General features: G+C 36.3%; 3 protein-coding genes across 3 annotated transcripts; 1 reads left to right on the forward strand and 2 right to left on the reverse strand.

Annotated features, from left to right (window-relative positions):
- Positions 1-3,090: 3,090 nt before the first annotated feature.
- LOC148199632 (heat shock protein 83) lies at positions 3,091-6,404 on the reverse strand. The gene is made up of 4 exons (XM_047316526.2): positions 6,099-6,404; positions 5,381-5,522; positions 4,994-5,274; positions 3,091-4,878 (listed from the first exon to the last, which is right to left on the reverse strand). The coding sequence occupies exons 1-4, from the start codon at positions 6,219-6,221 to the stop codon at positions 3,325-3,327; spliced, it is 2,100 nt and encodes a 699-aa protein (XP_047172482.1). The 5' UTR covers positions 6,222-6,404; the 3' UTR covers positions 3,091-3,324.
- A 46-nt stretch (positions 6,405-6,450) lies between these two features.
- LOC124840471 (uncharacterized) lies at positions 6,451-8,242 on the reverse strand. The gene is made up of 3 exons (XM_088112732.1): positions 7,709-8,242; positions 7,207-7,443; positions 6,451-6,579 (listed from the first exon to the last, which is right to left on the reverse strand). The coding sequence occupies exons 1-3, from the start codon at positions 8,240-8,242 to the stop codon at positions 6,451-6,453; spliced, it is 900 nt and encodes a 299-aa protein (XP_087968858.1).
- Positions 8,243-10,340: 2,098 nt separating this feature from the next.
- LOC148199633 (uncharacterized) lies at positions 10,341-10,802 on the forward strand. Its single transcript, XM_088112733.1, has one exon. It carries the CDS (start codon positions 10,341-10,343, stop codon positions 10,800-10,802), a length of 462 nt encoding a protein of 153 aa, XP_087968859.1.
- The last annotated feature ends 3,615 nt before the right edge of the window (positions 10,803-14,417 follow it).

A 14,417-nucleotide genomic window follows, 5' to 3' on the forward strand; every position in this document is an offset into this window, starting at 1 on the left:
ACTTAACCGATCGGTAATTCAGTATTACAAAATTCAACCGAACGGTTCAATCCAAAAACTAAAAACAGTAATATGACTAAACGGTCATATTTTAAACTGCAGGATTCCCGCTCTCCAACTCCTGCTCCAGCGTACATTCCACATCCTCTGATCACACCCAAGAGGTGATAATCGCAAGGGAAAAAGCGAACAGGAACATGGACAAAACAGGAAATAAGGGTAAGCTAATGTAATTTAGTTATGCAAACATACATACAATTCGTACAAGTACAACTAATGCAGAACCGAATACTCCAACCTCCCAAAATAATACGTATATACATATACAAATGAACACTATACTTCATGCTTAAACCGTACACCTGACTTGACCATCCGGATTGTATGAATATGTAGTTTGAGGTCGTTCATGCACTCAGGTGGTGTAGTAACTGGAAAACCATCAGCTTCCACCCGAGGTTAGTCTGTTATAACTCACCCAAGAACCTATGGGCTAGGACCTCCTGCCATTTTCACACAATGTCTTACCCCTCTCTACTTGAGAATTAGTAATCATCAGAACATCAGGATGAACTCCGTGAATTTACCACTTCAATACACTTTTCACTTGAGACATTTACCACTTCAATACACTTTTCACTGAGACATTCTTCCTTGAAATTCTCTTCCACATTACTTGAAACATATGCCTTGTTTGAAATATCAATACAATTCCCCATACTCAGTAGATCAATACAACTATCTCAACCCACCAAAGTCAAACAGTGATAATATCATTTAAAGACCAAATATTCATTCATAGCAGAAAATCAAACGTCAAAAACACAAATAACGAGTACGACCGAACGAAAGATCAACAAATCTTATGGACCAGACCAGACGGTAAATCAATCCCCAAATGAGAACATGACCGAATGGTCATTTAAATGGTAAGACCCAAACAGGAGTCGAACAATATTGGCTTAGGTCAAACACTATTAACTTAGAACAAATACGATATTGAGCACTAGTATAAGAATGAGCGCTCATAAGAGACCACACAACCCAATAATACTAATCGCTAACACTACCATAAATGCTAGTACAAAATCGAACACTATATCAAACGAGAGCTGGTCCAAAACCGAGCACTTACCAAGAACGAGCGCTAGTACAATACTGAGCACTACCAAGACAGCACATGACCGAGCGGTCAATAACAATTAAAACCTATGATAAATCGAACGTTGTTTATACTCAAATGTTATGTCTAGACCGACTACTATATTTACCTGAATATCAATACAAGACCGATCGATCATTAACTAAGGATCCACAAAAGTAGAACTCAGTTAAGACCGAGCACCAATACAAACCGAGTACTATTAATAACGAACGCTAAACTTATTACGACTAGTAGCAAATAATAATACCCACCATGAGACTGTCGAGATAAAAAACTAATACTTTTAAAACTGAACATCAACATTAAATCGAACAACACTTAACCAGATTAATACTACGAAACCTAATATCGCTAAGCCTGATGACATGAACAGACCAAGCGTTCTATACCGATCGTTCGATTTTCTACCAAACTTGCAGAACTTCATAACTGCTACACAGATTTCTTCCAAACACAAAATATTGCATACAATTCAATCAAACATACAATTGTTCATACATTCAAACTTTCAAACAAAGATTCCAACCACAACCACAGAAAACAATTAAATTACTAGCTTCCCTTACCTCTTTAACTGGACAGAGATCTTTCAGTACAGAAATTTGCTCACCACCAAAAGTCTTAGAAACCTAAAGTTCATTGATTTGTGAAAATAAACCAACCATAAGAATAAACCAACCATAAGACCAGAAATGTGATCAGAATTTAATAGAAAGAGGTAATAAACTCATGCAACCAGAAACTTGGTTTGCATGTGCCGAAAAACAAACGTTCTAAGAAGAGGATAAACTTACCAGGTCAAAACGATAACTTGATCGGTGCAAAGTGAAGCTCTTGACACCAGAAAGACTCAAGCGTTGCTTGATTGATGATCGGAAGAAGAAGAAAGTGAGAATTTGTAAAAAGAAGTAAGAGGATGGTAGAAAGAAGGAGGAGAAAAAGAAGAACTCAGAAGATTTGAAGAGAATGAGTGCATGCAAAAGAGTGACACGAAATTTTTGAAAAACTCAATTATATACTATCCTCAAAAACCAATCAACCTAATCGCATGCACCCACATGTCTTCCACTACCTCTGATTTTTTCTCATGACAATAATAGTCACCTATATTAATAATAATAATAATAACTATCAAGATAAATAATTTTTTCATCATTAATATAATTTTATGCTAATCACATAATTTTAAAAGTAAAATTAAAAAAAAAATGAAATAAAAACTAAACTTAACTGAAAAGTATAAATATTTTAAATATTAAAAGAAGAAAGTATCCTGATTTATGATAAACTTAAAAGTCCATTAAAAAAAGAAAATAATTAATATAAATTAAAGTTGCAGTACCATAAAATGACAATAAAAGGTTAATTTTCTAAAATCTCCTTGCAAAAATTTACTTGTCTTCTTATATAACTTGACTTAGAGTGAGATAGAAGTATTTAACCAAAGTTGAGAAGTTTTGTACTTAACTTTCAATTTACTTCAACACAATAACCCTAAAATACTTATTAACAAATTACTTGAAATGGAAGATAGTCCTGCTTAACTATTCTCTTTCTTAATGCATCAGGATTCAAAATAAAATATCCTAAGAACTACGAATACTAAGACCCAATAAAAAGAAACACTAAGACCCAATAAAAAGAAACACCGTTTAATATTTACTTTTCCACAATTGATTTATCTATTTGAATGTCCAATGTTGTTTGAAGTTAAAACATTTCAATTCAAAGGATAGAAATCAAATGATTGAAAGCAAGCAGTTGCAGATAACAACACAAAAAATAACAGAAAAGCTTGTCAAATCTGCATGCTATACCCTCCCCACTCACCCACAAACCTAAACATAGAAACGTAGAATAGAATTACTTAATGAAGGAAGCAAACCAAGGGGAGACAGTGATGCAGAAAAGTGGCGTAACATAGGTTAGCAAAAACACGGTTCCTTTCTTTAATTGATATATCTTAGATTTGACAAAGTAAGATAGATGCAACAGACAGACACATTTTCGCATCACAGAACAGACACATTCTCTCATTACAAAACTAAAAACCTATGAAGCTAAAAAAAAAAAATTTCGCCATCCACGATCGTTTTGTTGACAGACAGACAAACAGACGCGAGACCATAACTGAACATAAAACTATAAAAAACAAGCATTTAGTCCACTTCTTCCATCTTGCTCTCCTCAGCACCTTCCTCTTCCAATGGGGGCATGTCAACATCATCGCCACCAGTCTCATCTTCATCAATGCTCAGACCCAGCTTCAACATCCTGTGAATCCTCGAAGCAAATGTGTTTGGATCATCAAGGCTGAAACCTGAAGTCAAAAGGGCTGTCTCAAACAGAAGCAACACAAGGTCCTTCACAGACTTGTCATTCTTATCAGCTTCAGCTCTCTTCCTCAACTCCTCCATTATACCATTGTCAGGGTTGATTTCCATGGTCTTCTTGCTAGACATGTAGCCACTCATGCTGCTGTCTCTCAGAGCCTGAGCCTTCATAATTCTTTCCATGTTTGCGGTCCATCCATACTCACCAGTAACCAAACAGCAAGGGGAATCAACAATCCTGTCCGAGACAACAACCTTCTCCACTTTGTCTCCCAGAATGTCCTTGATGACCTTGCAGAGCTCCTCAAAGGATTTCTTCTTCTCTTCTTTCTTCTTCTTCTCTTCCTCAGTTTCATCATCCAGTTTCAACCCCTCCTTTGTAGCTGAAACCAATTTCTTCCCATCATACTCCTTTAGTTGTCCGACTGCATACTCATCAATAGCATCCACCATGTACAGAACTTCATAGCCCTTCTTCTTCAGTCTCTCCAAGAAGGGTGAATTCTCCACAGCCTTTTTGCTCTCTCCAGTGATGTAGTAAATGTCCTTCTGTCCCTCCTTCATTCTCGTAACGTAATCCTTCAAGCTTGTCATTTCATCGCCACTTTTTGTTGAGTGGTACCTCAGCAAGTCAGCCAATTTGGACCTGTTCTGGCTATCCTCGTGGATACCCAGTTTCAAGTTCTTTGAAAAAGCATCATAGAACTTATTGTAGTCTTCCTTGTTCTCTGCAATTTCGTTGAACATCTCAATACACTTCTTCACAAGATTCTTTCTGATCACCTTCAAGATCTTGTTCTGTTGCAACATCTCACGAGAGATGTTGAGGGGCAAGTCATCGGAGTCAACAACACCTTTCACAAATCCAAGGTACTCAGGAATGAGCTCTTCACAATTGTCCATGATGAACACCCTCCTGACGTAAAGCTTGATATTGTTCATCTTTTTCCGGGTGTCAAACAGATCAAAGGGTGCTCTCTTCGGAACGAAGAGAATGGCCTTGAACTCAAGCTGACCCTCCACAGAGAAATGCTTCACTGCCAAGTGCTCCTCCCAGTCGTTGGTCAGGCTCTTGTAGAAAGAAGCGTACTCATCTTTGGTGATCTCTTCTGGCTTCCGCAGCCAAATTGGTTTCTGCTTGTTGATCAGTTGCCACTCGTGAGAAACCTCCTTGATCTTCTTCTTTTTCTTAGAATCTTTCTCCTTTTCCTCGTCTACCTCCTCGATATCCCCTTCTTCCTCCTTCTTGGGCTCATCATCTTCGTCATCGCTAATTTCTTTCTCGGTTGTCTTCTCCGTCCAAAGGTAGATAGGATAGCTAATGAATTCAGAGTGCTTCTTTACAAGATCCTTGATCCTCCTTTCCTCCAAGTACTCCAACTGTTGACAATCAAAGAGGTTAATCAGTCAGAACACGAGTAATATAAACCAAAACAACATAAAAAATCCAGCTTCTCAACAACAACATGGGTTCAGATTGATAAATTAACAGTACCTGATCTTCCTTGAGGAAGAGAGTAATCTTAGTTCCCCTTCCGAGTTGCTCGCCCTCAGTGTCCCTAGTAACAGTGAAAGAGCCACCAGCTTGAGATTCCCAAATGTACTGTTCATCGTCATTATGCTTGGTGGTAACAATGACTTTCTCCGCGACAAGGTATGCAGAGTAGAACCCCACACCAAACTGCCCAATCATGCTTACATCAGCACCAGCCTGCAGCGCCTCCATGAATTCCTTGGTTCCAGACCTCGCAATGGTACCCAGGTTGTTCACCAAATCTACAAACAACACAACATAAAAGCACGGTCAACAAAATTTCCTTCCAAATCAACAGTCGAAACTCCAAACACATTCATTCCATCTCATGCATGACTAATGTATTACCTGCTTTAGTCATTCCAATGCCACTGTCAATAATGGAAAGGGTGTTGTTGGCCTTGTCGGGCACGAGTCGAATGAAGAGCTCTGGCTGAGCATCGAGTTTGCTCTTATCGGTTAAACTCTCGAATCGAATCTTATCTAAAGCCTACATTTGAACAAAAATGAAATAAATCAAACACCGTTATATTCAAACATTTACGGTTAAAAAACTAACATTAACATTGCTGCAATTTCGTTTCGTTTGCTCAATGATGCAGTGTACAACTGTTAACGTATCACTATAATGATTAAAACTATGTAATTTACACGGACAAGTAATTTCTTCAAAACAAAGAGTCTCTAAATAAAATATTTCAATCAGTTAAAGTAACCATAAGAATTAAGAATCTCTATGTCACAATGTTGAAATTGTAGCAAAATATCTGGATAATAGCCAGATGACGAATATCTCTAATGACACAGTACCCATGACATTTACAATCTATCATCTTAAATTTGCAACTAACCTAAAACAAAATTGTTCCAACAAAATTCCAACGTATACTTTGTTCATTACACTAATAGCATACATTATTATACACACAATTTAATCTGAAAAACAACTAAATAGAACGAGCAATGTAAGAACAACAAAATACAACCTATATTATACATAGTTGATGGGATTTCATGCATTCAATGAAAAATCTGAAACCAAGAGTGAAGGATAGAAGAGGCTTACATCAGAAGAGTTGCTGATGAGTTCTCGCAAGAAAATCTCCTTGTTGCTGTAGAACGTGTTGATAATGAGGCTCAGAAGTTGGTTGATCTCAGCCTGGAAAGCAAAGGTTTCAGCGTCCGCCATTGAATATCAGATGATACCCGCAGAAAATCACCGATTTATCAGAGAAGAGAAGGAAACGCAAGAAGGAAAATGAGCGAATTGCACAGAGCAGAATGCACAAGTTATAAGAGCGACTCGCAGAGAAATATGTTGTTGAAGGTAGAAGAAATGGAAGAGGTTTATATAGGAATGAGAACATGCGTGAAACAAACAGGTTCTGGAGTGTTCTACCTCTCTCTCGACATTTTTATTAGTAAACTGAACCAGAAGAAACGTTGTCGTTTTGTTTTTTGAGTTTAGCAGCAAAGTATCCGGAACTTTCCATGGCAATGGTTGTGTTTGAGGCACTAGAATGTTCTTTCTCTCTCATGCACAATGACTAAAATAGGGTCCCACAAAAATATTAAGGAGAAAATGTTTTTTACTCCATTATATTATATTTTCAAATTTGTAAAAGCTATTTTAGTTTCTTGAATTTGGAAATACTGTTTTTTACCGTCTTTTGAACTAACGATAATTTTATAAATTATTTTAATGTTTCTAATTTATTAATAAGGAAGTATAAATATATCTTTTCCAATTTAAAATACTAAAATAATTTATAAATTTCAACAAAATAATTTTTACCTCCTCTAGACATGGTTTATTTCAATTAAGCTAGATCAATATGAATTAACCCTAACAGTTCAGTTTGGCGTTTTACAGAAAAATATGTTTTCTTTGTTATTTTAGATTTTACACATATATCACACTTACTACTCTGTTTATCATGTATATTAATCAATTCTGATAGTTGTAATTTCAAAACATACGAGAAATTCACATGTCCTAATCTAACATGCCATATATCATACGAGTCAACAATATAAGCAGAAGAACTTGATTCATTAATATTTTTAGAAACATTTAGAATGAAGAGTCCTTGATCACAATATCCCTTCCTCATGAAAACATTATTTTTTGTCATAATGATATTGTATGACTCAAATGACACTTTAACCCCCACCTTTCCCAATAGTGCTACAGAGATTAAATTAACTCTGATTGATGGCACATGTAACACATCACTCAAGGCCAAAATCTTTCCAGATGTGAATTTGAGAAGAACTTTTCCTTTTCCCAGAACAGGAGTGGTTCTGGAATCACCGAGGTAAACGTATTCTTTTCCATCCCCAACACTAGTGTAAAAGGTAAAGGCACTTATGTTTGCACAAATATGTCTGGCAGCATCAGAGTCTACCACCTACTTGCTCACATTGGTCATCAGGTTTACTTGAGAAACAACCGCAATAATAATGTCATCTCCTTCGCTATATTGGCTCTAGAAGGATTGTCGTTCGCCCTGCTCCTGCACTGTGGTGCATGATGGCCCGACTTCACACGTACGAAGCAATTTTCTTTCTTCTTAAAGGTGAGTTTAGATTCATTGGGACGTGATTTAAGAAAATTATTTTTCTTTTTGTGATCATGTTTGTATTTGTACCTTTTTGGAGCAGTTTTACTTCTACCATATTTGCTTTTGCAGATAAACCTTTGGCCGTTGCAGTAGCAAACTCCTTCCTGTTGGTATCTTCAATTATTATGCGTGTAATGAGTTCTGGTAGAGACATCTGTTTGTGCATGTGTTTCAAATGTTGTTTGTAATCTGTCCAAGATGGCGACAGTTTCTCGATCAGAAGTTCTGAAACAAATTCATCCGGTAGAAGAATATTTTCTGCTTTGATATCTTCCAACAGCTTATGATACTCATTGATTTGGGTTTTTATGTCCTTGTCTTCAATCATCTCCCAATGGTAGTAGTTTCCTATGACGAATCTTTGTCTGACGACATCTTCGGCAATGTATTTGAGAATCAACGAGTCCCAAATGTCCTTTGCTTCCTTGTAGGAACAATACACATCGAACAAATAATTAGAAAGTGCATTAAGCAGAGTGTGTCGGCATACCTTGTTTGCGTAAGTCCACTCTTCAACTAGTTTTGAGTTTGAAGGAATAGTGTAGTCGGGCTTCGAAGATGAAAGAGCAACAACAACTCCATACATGTCTAAAAGGGTGGCACGCGTTCTTGTCAGCGCCGAAAATTTTGTCTAGAGAAAACCTCGATTTTTGACACGTCCGGAATTGATTTTGCAAAGACAGTCTAGGTTCTGGAAACAATGGTTTGGCTCTCCGAAGGCATGTTGTTGATGTCAACCATAAGTCCTTAAGATAGTTGTAAAAAGGTCACAAAATAATATTTAGGCGTGTAGAGTCATTGTCCTTAAGGACTTATCCATAGTGTATTGCGCAAGTGCCCCAGGATACAACATGAACTTCTCATAATATCTGACAATCTCAAAACTACCAAGGATCACTAAAAAGAGTATAAAATAACCTAGAATATTTTTAGAAGAAGAAAAGAGGATGAAACTAGGAAGGAAAGGAGAATATTGATTTTGGTGTGTTTTGGAATGGAGGAAGAGTTCTCTATTTATAGAGCTAGGGAAGAATCAAGAAAATAAAAATAATAAATGATTTGAACGTTTGCAGTTAGTTTTTCTTTCCTTTTGTCATTGTGAAAATACTTCACGTACACACCATGTTCTGTAACGTACCTCTCAAAACCAATCTAATTGAGAAAACTATCAATACGAAGATTCTAAGCTCTTGGAGCTTGTTTGAGGCCATATAAAGCCTTGTTTAGCTTGTACACTTTGTGTAATTGTCCCTTAATTTCAAAACCTTGAGGCTGCATAACGTATACTGCTTCATCAATTGGCCTATTCAAGAAGGCTAATTTCACATCTAATTGGTGTGTATACCAATTCTCATATATTGAGACAACGACACGAACAGTTTCAATTCTTCCTACTAGAACGCATATCACACCATAATGAAGCCCATCCTTCTGCAAAAGGACCTTTTGGCACTAGTCTGACTTTATGTCTCACTACTTCCCCCTTTGGATTCATCTTTACTTTGTAAATCCATTTTAATGTTATACGTCTTTTGTTGAGAGGCAGATCAACTAACGCCCAAGTTTGATTCTTTTCTATAAAGTTGATTTCTTCATGCATTGCCTTCAACCAATTTGCATCCGTGATGGCATCTTCGAATTCTACAGGTTCAACTTCTGCAACTAATGCAAAGTGCACTAGATTTTCTTCAAATGTGATTGCTGAGACATTGAACATCTCATAATCCTAGAAATGTGATGGCAATTGAGTGATCCTGTGAGATCTTCTTACTTTTTGACCACTTCGTTGTTTGTCCCCCCTATAGTAGAATTGTCATCTAGTATGATGTTAGGTTGTGACATATCTCCAAATCATTTCTTTGATTACTTGATTTTCAACTCTAACATGATGTCTCATCAACTACAACATCCATACTGATTGAGACTCTTCTTGTTTCAAGATCAAATAACTTGTAGCTGCCAATTGAGTGATACCTTATTAAGACAAGAGGTACCTTTGTCGTCCATTTTTTGCAACAGTTGGTTTGGTACATGTTGGTAACACGTTGAGCCAAAATTTCTCAAGTGTGTATTTTCCTCTCGGTCCAGGCTTCTTCTGGAGTTATTCCCTCAAGAGGTTTGATGGGTGATCAGTTCAAAATATAGGTGGCTGTCAGCACAACTTCTTCCCAAAAAATCATAGGTAAACCTTTGCTTTTTAATATGCACCACACCATGTTGAGGAGAGTTTTGTTTCTCCTTTGAGCAATACCATTGTGTTGTAGTGTATATGGAGGAGTTATCTCATGAGTGATACCAACCTCTTCAAAAAATTTCTTGAATTCGTTAGAGGTATACTCTCCACCACCATCAGTTTTCAAGATCTTCAGACATTGTCCACTCTGATTTTCAACCATACTCCTAAACTTCTTGAAAACAGCAAATGCATTGAGCAGATATGTCCACATCTTTCTTGTTAGATCATCAACAAAAATGATGAAGTATTTACTTCAACCAAGAGTTTCAACTTGCAATGGTCCACATATGCCTGAATGCACCATCTCTAGCTTCTTGGTTACCTTTTGTGTCACAATTTTATAGAAACGATTTCTTATTTGTTTGCACTGCACACATGAGGCAATCCAACAACCCATTTTTGTTGGCTTAGATCATGTAGATGTCTAAAATTTAGGTGTCCAAACTTCATGCAAAATAAGAGAAGAAGGCCTTTGGAGTTCACTATAGGAGAGCATGTTTTTCTTAGACTGAATCCAACCACTGGAGTGGGCAGAGTCGTTCATCCTAAGAAGCTGTCTCCCAAGTTCGTTGGCCCTTATCAAATCCTAAGGAGAATCAGACCAGTGGCGTACAAGTTATCCTTGCCTCCTCAACTATCCAATCTTCATCCAGTCTTCCACGTTTCTCAACTTCGGAAGTACATAGCAGACCCTTCTCATGTACTGGAGTTAGAAGACGTTCGTCTTCGTCAAGACCGAACGGTTGAGATGCAACCAGTTCGTATTGAAGATAGTCGCACCAAGTACTACAAGAGGAAAGCCATTAGATTGGTGAGAGTGGTCTGGGACGAGAAGACTAGCGACTTTACATGGAAAATGGAAGATGCCATGAGAGATTTATATCCTCATCTATTTTCGGGTAAGCATTAATTTTCGAGGACAAAAATTTTTGTAGTTAGGGGGAATGTCAGACCTCATTTAAAACGCACCCAAAAACCCTCTGAACGGACGCCAAGTTTCAAGCGAAGGGGATCCAGAAATTAGATAGTGGAAGGCAGGTGTCGGCAGATGAGCGGACGCTCGTTTTGACGTGGGAAGCAAAACTGATTTTTCAGAAATTCACGTCACACTCTCTGCATGCACCCTTCTTCCCCAAACTCTGAAAAATCTCATTTCTCCTCCTTCTCACTAAAAGATCTCGCTTCTCTTTACGAAATCTCACCATTTCTCTTCTCCGATCTCCGTTCAGGCACTGTAGAAGCACTTTCGGCGTCAAGAGCTTCAGTTTGAACCGATCGGTTTCGAGTTCTGAACTGGTAAGTTCTCATTCTCCTTTAGTCGTTCGTTCTCTGACACATGCAAACCAAGTTCTGGTTGCATGAGTTCATAGTCTCGTTCTGAACCATTTTGGTCTGTTGTTTGGTTTAGTTTGAAGAATTGTTGAGCGTTGAGGGTAGAAGGAATTGTAGTCAGGCGAACCTTATTTCTGCCTCTAGGAATGTTCGTTCATGCTCAGAGGTAAGGGAAGCTTATTAATTTAATTTGTATGATTAATTGCATTGCATGAACGTTCGTTGGATTGACTGAATTAATATGATATATGATGGTTGATATGTTTGGATTGTATGAAGTATGAAAATTGCCTATGATATGAATGTATGAAATTATGAAAATATATGTTGAGAAATGAGTTTTAAGATAAATGATTTCTGAATATGAAATTTCCCCTATGAGAATGTACGTTCGTAATTGAACGGTCCTTGATCGTTCGGTTTTTCTAATAAAATTGGAGTCTTTCATTTAGGAAGAATCCTAATTAAGGACGAGCGTCTTCGTTTCGAAATACTATGCATGAGCGTTCGGCCAAGCATAGTTGGTTCTTAGCGTTCGGTTATAAACTTAAGTATATATATGTATTTGCATATTTTCGTTTATTCTTAAACACTACTCCAATAGTATCTTATTATATTTATCAAGCCTTCTAAGACAATGTTATTAGTGCTCGGTCTTATACCAAGCGCTCTTACTGAGTAGTGCTCGGTCTTACACCAAGCGCTCATTCTCTTTCCTATAATCTATCTTGATGAAAATAACGTTCGTCCAACTTCAATAGAGTTCTTTCTCTACCGTGTTCGGTCATTGACTGACATTCAGTTTTTCTTGATGGTAAACTCAAATAATCTCAGTATTTATAAGCGTTCGGTTTCTTCATGTGAATCCTTTTAAATATTATTCTTTGAATATCTTGAAATGTCTGCATCCATTGGTTACAGCCTAGAGTCTTAGTACTTGGCATGGTTTTTCAGTGTTCGGTTGAAGCTCTCAAGAGTCAGTTCATCTAATTGGCTCACTTTGTAATTAATGTTCGTTCCATTCTTTTCTTGTGATATTTATTGCCCTTCTTTCTCTACCGTGTTCGGTCATTGACTGACATTCGATTTTTCTTGATGGTAAACTCAAATAATCTCAGTATTTATAAGCGTTCGGTTTCTTCATGTGAATCCTTTTAAGTATTATTCTTTGAATATCTTGAAGTGTCTGCATCCATTGGTTACAGCCTAGAGTCTTAGTACTTGACATGGTTTTTCGGTGTTCGGTTGAAGCTCTCAAGAGTCAGTTCATCTAATTGGCTCACTTTGTAATTAATGTTCGTTCCATTCTTTTCTTGTGATATTTATTGCCCTCGGTTTCTTTCTCAACTCGATAGTAACCCTCTTGGTCTTAATCCATTATGGAACTGGAGACCTCTCGGTCTCGCTCAAAAGTGTTCGGTCTATTTAAAGGTGAAAGTTGAACGTTAGGTATTTGGTACCCTTAGTGAGCTTGTACAAATGGTTAAAGTGAGATGATTGATAATGAAAGATGAAGAGAATATGATATGGATGAAATGTGTGAATTATGGACGAGCGTTCCGGAGAGGAATGACTCATGAATGAATATTGGAATTGGTAAAGTATGAATGTGGGCATGATAAGCTGATGATTCATCCTGATGTTCCGTGAGTACTCGTCCTCACGTAGAGGAGGATAGGTCATGTGTGGGAACGGTAGGAGGTCCTAGTCCTTATGGTTGATTTGGACAGATAGGATTAACCTCGGGTGACAACTGTTGAGGGTATCCCAGTTACTACATCACCCGGGTGCACGAACGTCGTAGCTACACAGATTTTATACCGTCTGGACAGTCAGTCTAGTGTTAGGCTTTGCATGAAATGTATGATGAAATTTATCTTGTGTGAAATGTATATTTATACATGAATTAAGTTACATAAGCTTACCCTGTGTTTCATGTCTTGTCTGTTTTGTACGTTCGTCTTTGTCATTGCAATGATCATCCATGTGGATGTGAGCAGAAGGAGACGAACTGTTGGAAGAGGCGCTGGAAGAAGAAAACCTGGTCGAGGTAGAAGTTAAGACCGAATAGTAGAACGTTTGGTCAGTAGTTTAGTTTGATTGTAAGGTGGTCGTTCGATCACCTTCTCCTTTTGTTTTGAGTGACCGTTCGGTATAGGTTTTTGTAAACCGTTCGGTCAGAATTGTACCTCTGTACGACTTTAATTTCTCGTACTGCTTTGTAAGACCGTTCGGCCATAAACGTGCACTCTACTTTAGTGTAAGACTGATCTGTATTATTATTCAATGTAATTATTCTATTATATAGTTTTAGACTGTATTTTTAGAATGTTACAAATATCAAACGAATAAAATACTAATTTTTAAAATACTTATCATTAAAATAAACATAAATCATAAAATAAATTTATTAATATTTTTTTTCCTTATATCATAATATATTAAATGAGAAATGAACTTTAGTGTGTGGTCGAAAATTTAGTCATTTGACTCAAAATAGGAATAGTCATTTAAAAGAAAAAAGTAATTACAAATCGACTTATTTTCTCATTTTTCAATAAATCAGTGACTGTTTTTCATTCAAAATTGTTCTCAAATTACTATTTTACTATTTCTTATTTAGAACAATAAATTTATTTAAAGAATACAATTATTTCGTTAAAATTGATTAAAAATTAGTTTATTAATTGTATTTAAGGTTGTTATTGATATACATGAAAATTAATGTAAATATATATGCAATTGAGTAAACGAGAATTCTCGTCGCTTAATCAAGTCAAAAGTTTTGAAAATGACAAAAGTGCAGAAAACTCGAGTTAAAAGTAAAATTCACCTATCTTTTCAATAGTAGAGAAGGGAAAACGGTGAAAAAATAATGAAGAATACTTGTTTTTATTTTTTAATTTTTAAAAATAAATCAATATAATTTTTTAAACTCAATTATATTATTTTTTTTAACATATCAAGCCTATTTTCCAGTTGATATTAAAAACAAATGTGTTACACGATATTATAATTAACATAAAATATTTTATGTTTGATACGTTAAAAGATATAATATAATTAAATTAAAAAAATAATTTTTTTTTTAGAATTTAAAGATCAAAATCTATGTTGAAAAAAACAAATTTTAATTTCGAATGAAATTGGAGACTAAAAAATACTTATTCTTCATTTTTAACAGAAAAATAAA

This window comes from Vigna umbellata, chromosome 4, assembly GCF_029865625.1.
Source record: "Vigna umbellata cultivar VRB3 chromosome 4, Vumbellata_1.0, whole genome shotgun sequence".
In the NCBI taxonomy this organism is placed as follows: domain Eukaryota; kingdom Viridiplantae; phylum Streptophyta; class Magnoliopsida; order Fabales; family Fabaceae; genus Vigna; species Vigna umbellata.